The sequence below is a fragment of the Triturus cristatus genome, chromosome 2_2 (genome assembly GCF_964204655.1).
Source record: "Triturus cristatus chromosome 2_2, aTriCri1.1, whole genome shotgun sequence".
Lineage (NCBI taxonomy): Eukaryota > Metazoa > Chordata > Amphibia > Caudata > Salamandridae > Triturus > Triturus cristatus.
Genome location: NC_140582.1, coordinates 859,322,548 through 859,339,504, shown reverse-complemented (window position 1 = coordinate 859,339,504; position 16,957 = coordinate 859,322,548). Strand labels below are relative to the sequence as shown.

Sequence of the window (16,957 nt, the reverse complement as noted above, 5' to 3'; positions counted from 1 at the left end):
AAATCATTAAGGGCTTCACAAAGATGTTGAGTGGGTGAGGGTTTGGCAGTTACTCTATCGGGCAGAGATAGTTCATTTACGATAGAGAAGATGTCTTTAGTTTTGGTGGTCGAACTCATAATTTTAGTTGAAAAATATGAGGATTTAGCCACGATGATAGATTTTTTATATTCAGTTAGGAGCCCAGTGAATATGTCTTTTGCATCTGGAGAATAGTTTCGACTCCAACTTCGTTCCGCTTGTCTAAGGAGAAGTTTTTTTTAGTCTGAGGTCCTCGGTGAACCAACGCTGGGCGTCATGAGGTCGCCTGAGTATGGAGAGTTTGCAGGGGGCAACAATGTTACTGGCTGAAACTAGCCAGTTGTTGATAGCAGTTGCCTGAGCGTTAGGACAGTCGGCTTCTATGGGTAGAGAGGTGGAGAGCAAGGAGCAGAACTCGTCTTTGTTGGCCCGGTTCCAGTTCCTGGCTAAAAGTTTACCCAGTGTTAAGGGTTTAGCTGGTCGGGGCAGGTCCAGAGAGAATTGAATAGAGTAGTGATCAGACCAAGGACAGGGGGAGATGGACAAGGAAGAGATGGGCAGATTGGCTGTCCAAAGCTGGTCCAGGAGATGGCCTTTGGTGTGGGTGGCAGTGTGGACATGCTGGGTACAATTGAGACCCGAAAGAAGATCTGTAAAGTCTCGGGAGTTGGGACTTTCTTTGGGGTCAGAGGGCCAATAATTGAAGTCACCAATTATCATTAATTTGGAGTTGTTTATAATTAGTTGGGAGATTAAATCCCCCACTAACTGAGGGAAGGAGGGCCGGTAGAACAAGGCGCAAATAAGGGGGGCATGAGAGGACTCAAGTTTTATAACAAGGCTCTCGACAGAAGGAATGCTAGTAACAGTTAAAGCGGTGAATTGTAACTGGTGATGAATAATAGCAGCCACACCACCTCCAGGTTGCCCAGAGGATCTATTGGTCTGTAATATGTAGTACCCCGTAGGGATAGCGGCCAGGATGTCCGGTAGAGAATCATCCGTGAGCCAGGTTTCAGAAAGAAGAAGCACATCGGGTTTTTCTGAATCAAGAAGGTGAAAGATTTCAAATTGATGTTTAGGTAATGATCGCCTATTGAGATAATAGAACTTCAGTGCCAATTTGGTAAAGTCGGAGGGATTGGAAGTATCTACCGGGAGGACAGGAAAACACTCTCTGTGCAGTGGACGGGGAAGTGCTGTCAAAATGTGCCATGAAGATAGAATCCCGCAGGAGGAGAGCTTCCGTTTTAGGCGAGGAGTAGCGGGCCAGTTATGATGGAGAGCACGTAAGTCATTAGTGGAATATGAGTAAAATTGGGCAGAGTGACAGGCCCCTGGTCCCGTACGGCCGCAGACGGGCTTGCCTTTAGCGCGCCTTCGGCGCGCTGCCGGCGCGCCCGCTGCGCGCGTCCGCTGCGCGCTTGCACTGGCATCCGGGATTTATATCCACTGGCTCGCGGTGCCTGGAGCGCTAAACACAACCCCCACCCAAGATGGCGACCCGCTGCTGGCAGCCAAGTCCTCCGCTCGCAGAAGTGCGACGGGTCCGAACAGTGGCAGCGAGACACACACAGGTGACACGGGTGAGAGTTGAGGGCAAAAATGATCTAAAAGCAGTTAAAATTGTCATGCGGGTCAAATACAGTAAGGAATTAAGATTACCTCCCGGCTTCCGCCTCAGGAGTACAACGTATGCTGCGCGCTTGCGCTGGCATCCGGGATTTATATCCACTGGCTCGCGGTGCCTGGAGCGCTAAACACAACCCCCACCCAAGATGGCGACCCGCTGCTGGCAGCCAAGTCCTCCGCTCGCAGAAATGCGACGGGTCCGAACAGTGGCAGCGGCAGCGAGACACACACAGGTGACACGGGTGAGAGTTGAGGGCAAAAATGGTCTAAAAGCAGTTAAAATTGTCATGCGGGTCAAATACAGTAAGGAATTAAGATCACCTCCCGGCTTCCGCCTCAGGAGTACAACGTATGCTCACTTATATCACTTTGAATGAGCGCGTACTTAATAGGGTCAATAGAGAATGTTTACTTGGCATATGAGTGGTTGTCAGCATCATTACTTCATTAAAAGCATTCACAAGAGAATATGTCCATGCATGTGTAGGTGATATGTATCATCAAAGTTACTTTTAGCATGAAATACCATTTTTAGCATCACCCCTGAGGACAACACAATTATAGTCACCAATTATAGTTTTCACCCTTACAAGGGTGTTTGCAACATCAATACTTTTATTAAAAAAAAAAATATATTGCATTCTTGCAAAGGACATCGGTTTGGTAAATGCACACATGTAATTACCACCTTTCACCCCTACAGGGTGTCTCTTATCATGAAAAACTTATGTTACCCATTTTCAGGCCAGAACTGGTTACAGCCATAACCTTTGCCCCTAGAGAGAGTCACGCTTCCAGCTGAAAAGCATGAGCTGCAGCCATGGAAGAGCTTAAAAGTGCATGTAAAAGCTGTGAAGGTGATGATTTTGGGGTCCCCCCAACCTAGGGTGAGGACCCAGAAGATGATCTGAAAAAAACAGAGCATGTCATGCTGAACAATTTGGTGGTGGTGCCATCGTCCTAGGTTCTAACACAGGCAGAGGTATTAACAAAATGATTTTGAAATAAAAGGCCTGCAAAGCATTATGGTTGTGAATCTCCGTGGTGCAGTGAATTTTATAGGAGCTGCTCTCCCGCTGTGCCAGGAAGAGCCACAAGGAGGTTTTCCTTTGTTTTCTTTGTACATTGGTGCGGCTTGGCGCCGCAATTTGACTTTTTCTTTGGGTGCCCAGTCTCACCCGGGCACCTCGAGGCCTGCGCAAATGCTGGACAGCAGCTCTGGGCCGGCTCCCTGCATGGCCAGCAACTTTGCGTGCTGCAGCGGGAGCCGGCTCTTCCCTTTGGGTCTGTCCAATCCTGCGGGCCGACGTGTGTGCCTACACTTCCCCTCCATACTCTGGACATGGGGGCCCAGGGATGGGGTCCTGGGCCCCTTTTTGGCTTCACAGGGGCACAACGGCAATCCCCGCCTCCATCTTCTTCAGCATGCCCATAAAAGGGGTCCTGGTTCCATCCGCATCTTTGCGGGGAACGTGGCGGCACTCCCTGGCTTTTCTTCTTTGCTGCCGGGCCCCAGGGATAGGGTCCTGGGCCCCCTTGCCGCACTTGCGTGGGAGCGCAATGGCACTTTCTCGCCATCTTTCTTCTTGGGACCCAGGGATGGGGTGCTGGGCTCCTTTTCACTTCATACGGGTGCGTACATCGGCGCTCCCTCACACTGGAGGTCTTCTTGGGGCCCAGGGATGGGGTCCTGTGCCCCTCCCCCAGGAAAGACTGATGGCACCTCCCTGCTGATTTTCTTTTTGGGGGCAACCTCGGGGCACTGGCCCACCCCCGAGGCAGAAATCAAGTTTGGTGGTGGAGCCCCACGCGCCTTGTTGCTGTTAAAAGGTCAAAGGTTGCCCAAAACTTCTCCAGGGCATATCTTGGACTATGGTGGGCCATTTTTGATGATTCTGGTCTACTTGCGTTCCTGGTGGTGAGCCCTTGCCTCCTGAAGCGCTTTCTTCAGGCCTCCTGGCCTACAAGGATGGAAACTTTACAGGGAGCTAGTTTCACCAGCTCCCTGCGCCAGACTTTCGCTTTGTTTTCTCTGGGCCTATTTCTCCTTGCGCAGAGCCCAATCTTTCTCCCAACTGGTCAACAAAGGGTGTAAGGGGACCAGCTTACTTGGTCCTGGGTAGTACCCCACCGGTCCTGGGGTCTGATGGCAGTCAGGGGGTTCCGCCTTCCAATTGTCCATGGCGGTCGCCTCCAAGTCCATTGTCCAGCAGAAAAGTACAACCAAGCAAGAGTTCTGTCCACTGTGCAGGACCTTTGAAGTGGAGGAAGTGTCCAGCAGGGCCGCACTTCTGGCCTATCCTGATGTGCCACATCATCTCTCTGCCCGTGCTCCAACCTCCCTGCACAGTCTTCTAGGATAGGTCAAGATGGCTTCACCAAGGAGTCACTTGCCACATGGACTCTGGGGGTTTCAGCTCCACCACTCGTTGACATCACTGCCAGTATTTTCCCCAAGCACATCTTAAAAGGAGTCCTCCTCTGGCTGGGCTCCAGAGGTCTGGACTCCCTCCTTAGTGTAGTGGCCTGGGACAGGCCCTCTTCCTGGCATAGGATGACAGCTGGCTGATTGATGCAGACTCAACCCTGCCCTCCTCCAGGGCTGGCTTAAGCACTGTTAATTGCTTCCTTTGAGGGGTGAGGCCTTAGTTCCTGCAGATCGAGAGAAAAGTAATTTGCCAGCTCAGCAGGGTGACCAAAGGCCTGGGCTCTGACCCGGAGCCGAGTCAGGGAAATATGACATTCCTGGATGCCCATAAGCTGTATAGATATGCTTTTGTACTCAACAGAATTGTTATTTTTACACAGGTTACAGTGTACATCGGTGCAAGTCTGGAGTCTCTACCCCAAAGAAAACTGGAGCTGCGCCCTAAGGCCGCCTTTCCCATAGGAGTATAATGGAGTGTCCCTACAGTCCAACAGTAAAGCACACTGGCTTTCCCTTACATGTGTACACCCACATTATAAGACCTATTCCAGGTCACTACCCAATGCTGCATAGTCCCTTCTGTGCCAGTCTACCTATATGCAGTTCCTGGGATATGCACAACAGGATTCTCCCACATACAGCACTTTAATATGTACACACGTGTTCACATGTAACCAGCCAAGTGCCCTTACCCTTGCTGCGTCGCAGCGGCCTTATCTTAAAAGGCGGACACTGGCGGTAAACACCTGCAGCCCATTTTACCATGGGTTTACTATGGGTGATGTGGCTCTCCCACAGTAAAGGTCAAAAACCAGGTGATAAGCAAAAAATCCGGGCGGATAGGATGGTCAGAACTACCTTCTCACAGCGAACCTTAAAAACAGGTTGCAACTGGCTCACGTCATTCATACATTGAGTCATTAGCGTGTGGGGCACACGTAGGGAATTCTTTGGCTGATGATGCTGCCAAATTCACAGTTGCGACTGCTACTGTTGCTGCAATTACTCATTCTAAAACGAGGATAGATAACATTTTGGCTGCCGTTAATGCTAACAGAGGCGGCACCCCTTTACGTAAAGGCTTTCCAGCTAAATACATGCATTATTTAAGCGAACAAGACGTTCCTTTTGTAACGATTCCAGGGGTTGGCAGTTGTTTGATTCCCAACCAAGACTGCAGACTAGCTTTAGTTATAGCTGCATATGAAGGTGTTGCTTCTGCGCATGCAGGTGTGGCAGCCACAATTTAATTGTTACAGCAGCATTATTGGTGGCATGGCTTATATCAACTGGCCAAGATATATGTCCTCTGTTGTGACATTTGTCAACCACCGTGGCACATCCACCGCAGACACACCTGTTGATTTCTAACAAACCTTTTGGCTGCATTTATTTAGACCATTCTGGTCCTCTTATTTCGGACACTGTTTAAATTTATCCTAGTTGATCCTTGGTCTAGGTTCCTCTGAGTTTGGCCACAGCGTTTGGCTGATACTCGCACTGTTATTAAAGATCTGCAAGTCTTTATCAGGACATATGTATACACTGCATTCCATTTGGAACAGGGCCTGACTTTTGCTTCTAAAGCGTATTGGGATACTATGGCTTCCCTGAGTGTAGAGGTACATTATTCTTCTTCATATCGGTCCGAGGGCAATTCTGTTGTGGAAAGGATGAACCGTGGCTTAAAGCAGTCGTTAACAGCTAGAGTATTAGACACATGGCATAGTTGGAACCACCACCTATTTGGGGTTCAGCAAGCACTTTACAATCTCCCTAAGGTCCTTTTTGGTATCAAAATGTATATTCCAAACCTTGACAGTCCAGACATTGTGGCGGTAGCCACGCCCTTTGACGTAGATGATCGCTGTGCTGTCTTACATGATCTACAAAATGTCTGTGACACCCAGTCCAACGAGCAGTTGGAGATGTCTGCCTCTGCTGGAATTAAGGAGAAACCAGAACCCTCCGGCTGTATTCCACAAATTGGGGATCTCGTGCAAGAGAAGGTGGCTGGAAAGAAATAGTTTGGACCATCATACTGTGCACCAGTTCCAGCACTCGGCAAGCAAAAATGTATGTGTCCTTATGAAATGCAACTGTGCGCTCATGTAAAGCTCTGTGATACTTGATACCCTCGGGTCGAGTTCACAGTATATAAAACTCCGGAAAAAGATACAAGAACAGTCATTTTGCCACCATTTCCTGGTTCCAAAGACAATCGTTGTGTCTCTATGATGACATCAAGTTACATCATTTTATTTATAAATCTGTTTATGGAGATTTTTGAAAGGTGTACATCACATCATGAAACAGAATAATGTGCAGCGACATTTAAATCATAGCTAAGTATTCATACTGGCATACAAATCACTGTAGGAATGGGTGCATCTCTCGGTTCCCTATCGCAATGAAGGCCCCCACGACAGTGGCGTCAACCATTGAACCGTTTTGTGTCCTGAGGCCTTACCCCATAAGGAGCGACCCTAAGGCGAAAGTTTTACTATTGCACCCATTCTCCCCTAGTGTTTCTCCATAAACAAATAGAAACTTATATATCAGTAACGGGGACTAAACATTTGGGCAACCATCTCCCCAGCAAAACAACAACAATGATAACAGCAGCAATGTCCGGCCGTTGTCCAAGTATCGTCCACCCAATGCCCCGTAGGTCGCCCCCCAGACATCAAGTTACAGCATGCGGCCGACTTTGAACAGTAGGACACAAGGAGTCCTTGGTAGTTCCCTCTCCTCTCGCTACCATACAGGAAATTCCTTTCCAGGTTGTGAGCACCACCGAAGCTGTTTCTCCCAAGCTGGGGGACGCCGCAGAGAATGCACAACAGTTAATTCCTGCATTTGGTACATGTGCCAGCAACACGACTGAAGTGAGTACTGTACCTACTACTGCATCTTCTACAGATTATGCCGTTTATACAGATCTACCTCTTGTGGATTTTACTGGTTCTTCAAATGTACCTGTGGCTCTTGTTTTTCTACAAACTGTTTCTGGTTATTTCGTGGGAGCAGACGATTTTTTCTTTGGATTCTTCTGGCAGTTCCTCAGTTTTACACACTTCACCTACAAAGGTCTGAGTTTTCTTAGCTGAAATGCACTTATCTGGTCCCTTCTTGAATATATGTTTGGATAATACTTTCCTTGGTTTTTCTATTCCTGTGGATTGAATTTGTGACTGTTTTCTTTTGCTGATTAATGGCCATTACCTTCCAGAACGCTCTGCCACAGAACTTATCGACGCCTCATTCATCTTCTCATGAACATTTCAGCTGTTGATGGAACTGTTTAGGATAAATTGCCTTTTAATGTATTCGGACTTATGGAAATCCTGCAGATTCCATATGTGTTCAGAGTTTCTATGGGTGATGTAATTTTACGTGGTTTGTATTTTGATGACTGGGATGTTGAAACTGTAAACTCCATGCTCTCTGAGCTGGAATACTATACTGTTTTTGAATCAGAGGATCTGTATCTAAATTCTGCTAGCTATGGTGAAATGTTCTGTTACCATCATTATGAACATCACTGTTTACATCGAGCTAGTGTACAGCACGCACTTTTTAATTACACACAGTGGGAACATTGTCCCGCTCCCCCCACAAAAGGAGTTCAAAAACATAGAGATAAATTCACATATTTCTCAGGATATGACACATTAGACCCAAAGTCTTACTATTTTAACTTTGTCCCTACATAACCAAAGAAATATATGCTGACACAAACTAAGCTTATATACACAGATTACTTTGTTACACAACTAGCTGTGAAAGGCTATGACTATTGGGAGGATACCATAGACATGAAATCAATTTGGGGAACCAAATCTTGGCATGTTCCGGTGACGGACACCTTATTTCGAGCCTGTTTAATTCCTAACCAAATGATTTTTTTGAATGAAACAGTTCAGCAGACTTCATGCCTAGGACTGGCTAACATTAAAGACATGAATGTACCAAACATTCCTTTCATTGCCCTATTTGACAATTGTCAACAGTTGACAAACTATACTGAAGAACGACTTAATAGATTGGTACATTTAATTCCATGCTTTTAGGTCCTCACTGGTGGTAATTGTGGCCAGTGGACACAAATGGTTTTTATGCTTGTTTCTTAAATTCCACACTGGGGTTTAAGGCTAACAGACCCAACCCTCGTCATTCCCAGTGTCAACACTCAAGCACAGTCACAACCTATTCAGTGGGGAAGTTATGTCAACAGTGGTTTAAACATTCCACACAGTCTGCTGTAAAACAACATCTTTCCCTCCTATCTGAAGACATGGATCTATCTGTCCTCCTATTGGGCCCAAAGTCTCCATGTCCGAAAATATTTATTTATGCTGCATATAATGACATTTGGAAATTGTCACAAATGGAAGCTGCCACACATTTAAGACAAATTGATCAAATAATTTGGATAAAGTGCTTGCTGTTGTTAACATTAATACGTTGTCAAGGGCAAAACTACAGGCCTGGTCGTAAGTTGGAGTTGACACAGTTGGAGCCTTGTTTAACGACAGCACCCTTCTTGACCCCGACAACTTTGTACAGGCCACAGGTGCACCAGAACACCTATATTTAACATTTGCCGCAGTGACGCACTACGTTAAAAAACACATGGGCTCCTCATCGACAAGAGCCTCCATCGCATGAATTAGTTCATACACTCTATTACATGGGTATGGGACGACACCTCATTAAATGATTGTACATTGGGGTCCGTGCGCAGGCGTCTGTCCCACTCACTGACTTGAAGATGAAATGGGAGGAAACTACTGATTGTGCCCTTTCCGACAAAGCGTGGGCGAGTATACTGGAGCATCCCAGGCGAGTGTCCCGCAACGCCAAATTTAAATTTATACAAAATATGGTGCTGCACAGATCCTATTTAACCCCGAGTCGCCTACATCGCATGTTCCCAGACACCCAACATTGCTGCCCTTGTTGTAAGGCTGAGGAGGCGGGCTTTGTCCACATGCTATGGGCATGTCCCCATCTCAGTAACTACTGGGTGGGGTGCGGGATGCAATCGTGGGAGTGACACACCTACAGATTGCAGACAGTATAACTGAATGCTTATTGGGGCTCTGCAGGCGCACAAGCGCCCAAAAAGTGCACCTCCGCTTCCTGGATCTTGCCCTTATACTAGCTATACGAGCCATTACCATGCGATGGAAATCCACCAGACCCCGTACATTATCGACATGGTGCGACGAGGTAATACGTTGGAGCAGCACAGAGAGCGCTGCAATCAGGCGTGAAGAGGCGTGAGGCTAGCGCAAACACCCAATTTCAATGGAATGGGATACTACTCTGGAAGGGTTTAAAAACTTGGACCTATTCCCACACCTCATCACCCCTACCCCACAGTAAAGACCATTATATGAGGCTCTAGATAGAGGATCTGCCGAGTAATAACTGAGCCACATAAACCCGCACAATATTACAAAGAATGGACGAGCGCTATGTACACGTGTAGTTTCCCCAGTCTGTCACACGGAATAGGCGGGCCTGAAGATGGGTGGGGGGCGGGGGTACTAAAAGGGAGATGTTAGAAGTTCTGTTGATAATCTATTTGCAGCAAGATATACTCTTACCTGGTAAATGTTTTTGCTTTAATGTGTTGATCTCTGCACCTGCGAGCACACACAATTACGCATATACTAGCATGTGCTAGCAGTACATAAATGAAAACTACCAACATGCAATATATATAACAACTGAATAAGAGAATGTGGTAATCAATAGATGTTTTAAACAAAAAAAACATTAAAACGTTGTCTTCTCGCATTTACAATTTGAATAACATTGTGTCATCTGTGATTGATATCATGCAAAGTGACAAGTTTTCATATTACCATGGGCAGAGTCAGCCTAGATCTATCATGCAGTTTAGCTGGACACTTCAGACCCTTGAAAATGGTCACATACCATGGCGTTATCTTAATTCCAGCTAGTTGTTCTTACCTTTCAACCTCACATGTAAACAACATATGATCGCTAAGAAAGATGCCATATACACAATGTTACATCTCGAGAAGTTAGAACAGCTCCCATTCACAATCGCAGAGAAAACCTTCCGCCGTATGGTTAATACATGGTGTAAAATCTTTGCCAATTTCAATATTTCAGTTTACAGCTTGCATGAAAAATGTCCTTATCAATAGGTATGAACCCTTTGGAAGCTGCTTCTTTCATGAGTTATTATCATTCCCATTTTCTTATTGTTGTGAACAAGTCAATAAGGAAGTCTTCCCTACTGGAAAGGAATGAGACTCTTCTGTTGGACATTCACTTGTTTGTAAAAAGGTGACCATACATGGCGCATGTAATGTGTTGGTAGCTAATTTGGCCTGTTTCTAAAAGGAATACCAGTCCCTTCAATTTCCCCCTCATTCTTTCACCTGGAAGCTATTTAATGTTAAACGATCAGGACTGATGCGGGATGAAGGCTGGGATCTCATATGTTTTATCGGATTCCCAGATAGTGACCTGCTACAATAACATGCTCTTGGTTCTCCCTTATTTTAGCCTAACTGCACATTGTAGGCCACTTTGCTTTTCACAGTTACACATTACACGTTTATTTTTGTGCCACAACATTATTTTAGAAATATGCTGCACATTTTTTTATTATTCAATACTTCTTCCTGGGATTCAGTCTGAACATTTTGTAGAAGGTAGAACAACAGTGTGCCCTGTTTTTTTGTGGTTGATCAGCAACATATTCTAACATTTAGAGACAACACAAGAGCAGCTCCTGTTTTCCAACACAGCACTTCTTACCATATAAACTGAGACGTACCCGTTGCAAAATAGAGAGAAATATTCTAGCAAAGGGAAAATGTCTTGGAACAGGTGCGACAGCCTTGTGCAACCTTATATTCACACCACGTAACTACATATGCCAGGTATGGGGTCCATCCAGATCTAATCCACAAGGTCACTAATTTATGCCTGTGCTCACATAGTGAGGGTAGGCTCAGTCACATATACCAGCTACCATGGTAGGGCTTTTCATTGTATACAGTTTACTCGTAATGCTAATTACTCTGTTCTGTTGTATATGTTTTATAATTGCAGTACAGTTGCTTCATAATAGAGCACAATAGTTTCAATAAATATTCTTTTATTTAATATGGACATGCCTAAGTGAGAAAGCGAAAGGTGATGATCTATTTCCACGGTACACCTGGGGACCAGAGAGTTGGGTTCTAGAATGCCAATTTACCTGTTACTCTGGAAAGTTTAAGAGGGCAAGTGAGCTAGTCGGATTTGGGCCTATTGATACTGATGTGGTAGGGTGACGCAGTCCCTACATTCTGATGTCCTGTGGCGCACAAAGAGACAATATGCTCATGCAAGGGACATACTAACTAAGGATAACTTTCAGAACTAGTTAGACAACCAAATGGCTGCATGCAAATGGTACAAAGGATATTCCTTCAGACATAAAGCTTCTCCATAAGTATTGTAGAGGATTTTGTTGGACAGATGTATGCGTATTGCAAAGTCATCTGTGAGTCTAGTCCATGGTTTTCAGATCCATACACAGCAGAGATAATTGACCATGACATGAACTCATTCTCTACCATATTTAATATGCTGTGTTCACCCTGCGCATGATAGCTGGTTTCCCTCATTTTGCACAGTTCCATTTCAATTTAGAGCTGGAGCCATCACATGGTTATGTTGTTCATCCTAGGTTCTTGGACAGCTAAGAATTTCAACTTCAATTTGGCTCTTGTCCACTGGGCAGGAAGATTTAGAGCATCCATTGTTCATATTTTACAAGTGTGACATTTTAGTTAAAGCATGCATACTGTTGAAACATGTAACGGAAATGACTGTTGTATATAGTGCTTCACAAACAAATACTCAAAACTAATTAAAATGCTTCTTAATAAAAACTGTCCTTACCAAAAAAAGTAAATCACTCAATTCTAGCCACTCCCTGGCTTAGCTTTTCGATTTCATTAGACCCCGATAGGATTCAATAAAATAACTACAATTAATACAAATGTTTACTTGTTGGATTTTAAACACTATCAAAAGTTTGTGATCAAACATACACTATTTATCTTGTCTTTCAATTGTTTCTTCCTCAAGGATGTTGGATACAGAAAGTGTATGTCCCATGTGTTCCGAAAAAGTGGATGCAAATCAACTTAAACGTGTAATTGACTGTGCACCATACCTCAAGCCTGAAGAAGCAGAGTAATAGATTTTTTTAGGTGAGTATTGTATATGATCCCAAGTATTTTGAAAAAAAGCTTTCCCACAAAAACATATATTTCATGCATAAAGACAATCCTTACACCCAAAAACAGTTATTTCGTATTTAAGTGTTTTAATTGGTAATCAACAGAAACGTATCAGTAATGAAACATACAAAACATTAAGTGATGTCTATATTTCACTGCAGATTTATTATTAACCAGGAATAAAACACCATCAACCATTTTGTCAATGAAGATTATAAATGACAAATGCCACTCATGAATACAAGACTTGAATTTTTGGGAAGATTTAGAATAATGGTTCTATTCTTTTTAAATGTCAATATATTTTATCTTATTTTACATTGTATAGCTGAATGTTACAATCTGTACAAGGTAATGCTACAAATAGAACCCCTCACCCACTCAGAACTAACCCCTCACATTCCTAGCTCTCCCATTCTCTTAGCACTTCCTCCTGAGATGGTTCCAAGCCTGGTCTGCCCATTACCCATGCCTTTGAACAACCTCTGAATCATTGATAACAGGCTGAAGTTAATCACTCCAAGAAAGATCAGCTATAGTTGCTGACTACCTCAAGTCATCCAAAAAAGGTAGGTTATTTAAATGCTCCATTAATTGCAAAAGACCCTATCCTTCCCCATAGACATTTTGGCCATCTTCTCAGTCTCCAGCATCAAATTATTTTGCAGCCCATCCTCTCTAGAAAGTAAGCGTTTGGGTCCATACGTAGTTTGCCACTCCACACTCTGACATCAGCTCCTTTCTTTCTGTATCTTCTGATACAGATCCAGAGCTCTCTCGTTCAAATTCTCTTAAGCCTAACAGACTGTATTTTCCAAAAGTGCAAAGGGCATATCATCTCCCCTCCCACCCCAACAGCATTCAAGCCCTGCAGGGATTGCCACAAACAAATGTCAGTGACGGACTCACATGAAAGTCTTTCTCTGGTGCTGTGTTCCTCACACGACTCAGTATCTTGTGATGGAGGTGCTTGGATGGATCCGAAGGCCTTATGGGCAAAGGAAGCCCAGCTGTACGTCATGGAACATTGTCGAAAGGCCTGATTCTGCTCGAAATAGAGGACGCAGATGTGTTCTCATTCTCGAGGCTTATCCTGCAACTGCTCTTCTTCCAGATCAGTCATCAGATAATTCTAAGCAGAAGCATAAGAAGTCAAAACATGGCTCTCCTTTGTCCCTCCACTCCCACCGCAAGAAGTCATGTGGCTTCCATGGTTCCTTTAAGTTGTGGTCTAAGTCTCTGACCTGATTCTGGCCTTGACTTTGAGTCCAATTAGGTTCCCGGGTCCATCGATAACACAACAGTTCCAATCTTTCAAGACAGCCTTGCTGTGAATTTACGGTAAACTACTGGATGCCTCTGGAGCACCTTCGGGCCATAAAGAACTGAGGAGGCCTCCAGTTGGTCTACCACCGGCAGATCCATCCCTGATGCCGATTGCGCCGCTAGCCCTCACTTCAGGGTCCACCCTGACTCCGGTCCCTGTGCCCACTCTTAAGCTCCATATAGCACCACGACTGATGCCAGAACCTCGAACATCGATGCCGGCACCAAATCTGGAAGATAAGCTGATAGTCCTTTCTAACTCCAAAGTGAATCTGCCACAATCTTTTCCAAAGTCACATCCATCTCACCCCTTAGCATATTTGGATTTGGAGATGCTTCCATTATATATTACAATTTGCCTGACCCTGATGATTACGATATTGCACAGGTTATGATGATGAAAATCTATTGTTGGACCTCCAAATTGCCAGTGGACTCTGTACCTCCCCAAACACTGGTCTACACTCACCCACTTCTGATACGGCCACTAAAGAGTCTGTCTCCTTCTAAGTGGTCCTCAGGAGGGCAGCAGGGGTGCTCAACCTCCATCTATCCACCATTGAAGTTACAGCAAATGTCCTCAAAGAGGTTCTGCAGCCAGAGTAAACCTCACAGGAACCTGTTTTACATTTCAGTGAGGCTCTTTCTGATACGCAGCTTGGCACCGGTGCAAAATCAGAATCTTGCCCACTAGATAACAGGTAGAGAGCGAGGAGACACCGGCCTGCCCCTGGAGACCCTGCTATTCTCCTGCCACATCCCACACTAGAGAGTCTGGTCTGGTGGTCCAAAACTCCACAAGCATGCTTAACCCCATAGCGTTTCAGACCAGAAAGTGAATCAAATTGCTTGGAGATATTTTGGAACATATGTTTTGCTCTGCCTGTCTTGCATTATGTTCGGTCAACTGTAGATGCCTCCTACCCATGCATTGTGGGACATGGTAGTGGAGATCTTGCCAGTAGTCCCGAAGGACCTTGGAACAAACTTCCAGTAGATCATACATGTTTGGCAAGACTTAGCAATATATAGTTTAGCTTGGGTCTGGACGCTACTGACTGCTTGGGTAGGCCAATCGGTACCAGTGTGGTGCTTAGGCACAACGTTTGGTTTTGCTCCACAGGGTCTGGAGTGATGTACAACCAACCCCTTCGAAGACCAGGCGGACTCAGCCTTACAGCTGTTTGCCCCTTACACATGTTTCTACTCCCACTGGCCTTTGTCTAGATGTAAACCCTGCTGCTGTGCTCATGCCTTCTGGAAGGGAAGTTTAATGTCTGCTCCTCTGTAGGTGTTAAGAATATGATTCACAGGGTGAGAAATCTGCAGTTAGAAGTATCCAGTAGAAGAAGAAGTTACTTACCTTTGGTAACACTCTTTCTAGTGGATACCCCTTTGAATTGCAGATTCTTCACTGACCCACCCTCCTTGTCCTTCTGTGAAATGGAATCTTCTAATCAATGCTAATAAGATTCAATCTAAGAGATCTGCACACTGGCACAATCTTATTACGGAGGCTCCCTCTGGTGTGCCTTCAGGCTTCAAGGATCCACAGGGGCCTCCAGTCGGGTTGTTGCTGGCAGATTCGTTGTGACCAAAAGAGGTGTTTTATATGGTGTGGTTGCGCAACCTCACCGTGTAATATACTTACCAACACCATTAGGACACTTAGGTTTCTTCTGTCAAACCCTCAGCTCATCCCTGGTTAGCTGTGGCACTGAGCAGCAAGACTTACACAGAGGAACATGTGTAAAGCATTTCAACAGCACCAAAACAATTGAAGAAGAAATCGACACGACACTCAAGAAATCAGACACCAATTTATAAAAATTGACTATTTTTATAAGAATTTAGACACTAGAATGAAAAAGATCTATCTAAGGATTTCGGAGATATGTTGTTTCCAAAAATGTATAAATCAAAGCATTTTCACTCATCCGCAAACATGCCTTGGCAAACTCAACTAATTTGACACTTAAAAACATTTTCAAAGAAAACTTAGGTAAGTGTCAATGCAGTTGGGTAGAAGTACTTGGTGACCAACTTCAGTAGGGAGCTAGTCAGGGGTAGCTGTAAGGTCCTTAGAAATAGTTACCTCCACAAGAGAAGCAGTCCCAGGCACTTTTTACACATCAGAATGGATTCGTATGGAGTGATCCTGATGGAAGGGATGAAAGATGCTGAAGATGCTCCAAGGATGCCGTGGATGCGACGCAGTCGATGAGGGTCTTCCTGAACGCACTCCTCAGTCCACAAAGATGGTGCAGGCGTCCTGGTTGCAGGGTCAACGGTCCACGAGGTCCTCTCCAAACTGGCTGATGTCCAGTCGCCACTATACTACCAGTCACCTGGTGTCGCAGTCACACGCCAATCCTTCCTGGGTTAGTAACTCACCTTCTGAATGTCCCAGCAGCTCTCCAACCGCACTCCCGGGCTCAGCGAACTCGGGTGCAACTCTCTGCATCTGGCCTTGGTGCTTTGTGCTGCACTGCAGCAGTGGTAGCGGCTTGAAGACTTTGAGCTATCAACTTGCCCTAACAGGTGTCTTCTGCTGTTGTGGCCCTGTGCTGTGAAGATGAGGCCAGTCGGCTGGCCCTTGGAGTTCTCTTGGCTTGACTGGGCTCTGGAGATAGCAGCCACAGCCCCCCTCTTCACTAGCCACCAGGTGCAGTCTTTGACGGTGCGGCCTCTCTTTGCTGATGCTTCAGTGTAGCAGGACAGTCCTTACTCTTCGGTCCTTCTTCCAAGTCGGTTGAATTCTGAGGTCTGGGTGCCTCTTCATGCTTGGAAAGTGCCCTTACAGTTGGGTACAGTTAGTAGCCAATGGGCTACTTGGTTCCCTCCCACCTGGTCACCATTTCCTGTGGAGTGTGGCATCCGACTACCCTAGGATGCACCATTCTGCCCACTCCCAAGATAGCGAGACGCCGCTCCTGGTGTTGAGACCTCCCTAGCCCACTCCAATGATGTGGCTACTTTAGGGCTACAAGCCCCTTGGGAAACCAGTTTGGCAACTGGTTTTCCCTCTCTGCTTCCCGTGCCAGCCTGTCTATCTAAACAATGGGGAAGCCCTCCTCTCTAGTGTTAAACATTTGCCCTTCAAAGGCAGCTTCTCCTTTGAAGTCTTCCTTTTGGGGCTAACACCCAAGTGGCTTCCTGTGGGAGGAAGGTAACCCTGCCCTAGTCGGCAGTACCTTATTGTTCTCCTTCCTGAGAGTTTTTGGCTTGTCTCTCCAGAAAGGCAGAAAGCTGTCTTGTGGAAAGCCTA

At 45.5% G+C, this 16,957-nt stretch overlaps 1 protein-coding gene across 1 annotated transcript in view; it reads left to right on the top strand.

Moving 5' to 3' along the window:
• WDR19 (WD repeat domain 19) overlaps positions 1-16,957 on the top strand; it is a 992,607-nt gene that overhangs the window by 942,955 nt on the left and 32,695 nt on the right. The window contains exon 36 of the mRNA XM_085642250.1: positions 12,209-12,333. Coding sequence (XP_085498376.1) covers positions 12,209-12,320 — 112 coding nt within the window. The 3' untranslated portion in view covers positions 12,321-12,333. The remainder of the gene's footprint in view (positions 1-12,208; positions 12,334-16,957) is intronic.